This window comes from Etheostoma spectabile, unplaced genomic scaffold, assembly GCF_008692095.1.
Source record: "Etheostoma spectabile isolate EspeVRDwgs_2016 unplaced genomic scaffold, UIUC_Espe_1.0 scaffold340, whole genome shotgun sequence".
In the NCBI taxonomy this organism is placed as follows: domain Eukaryota; kingdom Metazoa; phylum Chordata; class Actinopteri; order Perciformes; family Percidae; genus Etheostoma; species Etheostoma spectabile.
Window position 1 is genome coordinate 172,770 of NW_022605588.1, and position 2,071 is coordinate 174,840.

At 43.1% G+C, this 2,071-nt stretch overlaps 1 protein-coding gene across 1 annotated transcript in view; it reads left to right on the forward strand.

The window, feature by feature from the left end:
* tac1 (tachykinin precursor 1) overlaps positions 1 to 2,071 on the forward strand; it is a gene marked incomplete at its 3' end in the record, with an annotated part of 7,581 nt that extends 5,510 nt beyond the window's left edge. The window contains 2 exon segments of the mRNA XM_032511228.1: positions 1,832 to 1,888; positions 2,007 to 2,071. Coding sequence (XP_032367119.1) covers positions 1,832 to 1,888; positions 2,007 to 2,053 — 104 coding nt within the window.

Genomic DNA, 2,071 nt, shown 5'->3' on the forward strand with positions numbered 1-2,071 from the left:
TATATATATATATATAAATACATATTTAAAAAAAAAAGTTGACTGAAAGAGACAATTCAGTTGTTGATCGCGATTACTTCGGAGACAATTAATTGTAATTCAGCAACATTCAGCAACCGTTTCTCCCCGGATCTTAGACCAGGATCCCTCCGCCAAGGAAGGGAACACATTTCCTTCTGGATTGACAGGTGTAATATTTGAAAATCAATAATTATTATTATTTATTTTTTTTAATCACATTTACATCAGCATTTATGTCAAAACCTCGAGACTTTAAAATATCAACATGTCATGTATTACATGTATTTGTATCAAAATGACAAACATCTTTTCCTAGTCTATGTTGCTTTAAACTCTTCCATCACGCTCGCGTGTCACATGACAAAAGGCGTCGTCCTGTTTCTAGCTTTCTATGTTAACATGGGAGGGACATAGAAACGGACACGCCACGCTCACGCCACGCTCACGCCAGGCTGCTGATACGCCACGCTGCCGACAGGCTGCCGACACGCTCACGCCACTTAGGTGTGTGCAGGAGCCATAACACTCATCAGTCTAATGCAAAAATTGACGTATGATGATGATTTGATGCATGCTTTTCCCTCAGGACTCTTGATAGTTTTATAACACCCCAGTCCAATACACACACCCCCTGTACACACACACCACCCCTACCCCCTCCTCGTGGTCATATTACAGTCCATTACTGTGATTGACAGGGGCTGCAGTCAGCCTGCAAAGCAACTGTCCGTCACATTTCCACCGCTGCAAATGTGACGGGAGCCGGTGTTTACGAGCTCATCTGCAACCGAGTCCATTTAAAATGTTCTGAGTGGCTACCACCGAACACCCCCAGGTCATGCCCACGGCATTCTAGTTTGAGATCAGATGAGACCAGATGAAGACTTTGTCTGTTCACACAGAAAAATAGGTTCTTTTTTCACACCTTACCTCTCTTCAGGCCTCGCGTCGACAGTCTGATGAGGACTAACCCCCTGGTGGGTTGGAGTGGAGTTACCATCACATGGTACCTGCCCGACCGCGGTGCCCTGTCCTCCTTTTCTATTGCAGATTAGTAGCGCCTCATGAGTGAGGCGAGCGTGGCTGGTCGTCATAGCAGCAAACTGTCGTGACCTAACGCGACACACACACAGAATGTGGAAGGTGTTGTTGGTTCTCGACGTGTGGCTGTTTGTTCATTAGTGATGATTCTCTCCGACCAATCAGCAGGTTTTACGTCACCTTTTGGTGTCGCCTCAGCAGCTTGGGATCTCGATTGAGGTGGTACTAAATAAAGTTCCTGTTAGCAGGTACCAGGGACTCTTATCATAATAGATACCCAAAAAGACGAGTGGAGTCGAGCAGGTACCATGCAGTAGGAAAACACCAGTACGCTCTGCACCCTTTAATGACAGGACGCAACTAAACTCACATTAAAATCTTCAGAATCTCTGGACCCAATGACTTTGAATGTTTTTTTGGTTTTATATATTACAGTAAATGAAAATGTTTGGATTGTATTTACACCCTGACAGTGTAGAGAGAGATGTGAAACAACATTTAGACTATGTAGGAGGACAGAATTTACAGAAAACACAACTGTTAAATTATTAAATACAAGGAGAAATAACAATTAAAACTATAAATATAATATTGAAAATCAGATAAGAATCATTTTTTAACAGTAGATGTTTTTTTCTGAGGGGGGCTTGGGTAAAGCTGACCAAAGAGTTCTGGCTACGGCCCTGATTACAGTCAGCTAAAAGAAAAACGAATGCTGTTCAGTAACCAGACATGGTGGTGTATTGAATGAAAATCTCTTATTTTGAAGGGCATAAAGTCAACTCTTTTGTTGGACTGATGGGGAAAAGAAGCCAAGAGGAGCCAGGTAAGTTCAAGTAAATTCTGCTCGTGTCTCAAGATGCTACTTTATTTATGAAAGTAATAAAAGGACTACAGAATGAGTAAAATGTGTGCTAACGCTAATGAGCTCCCTCCCTCTGCAGAGTCCTATGACTGGAGCACAATACAGACGTACGACAAGCGCCGCTGAACAGTCAGGCCCCCCCCC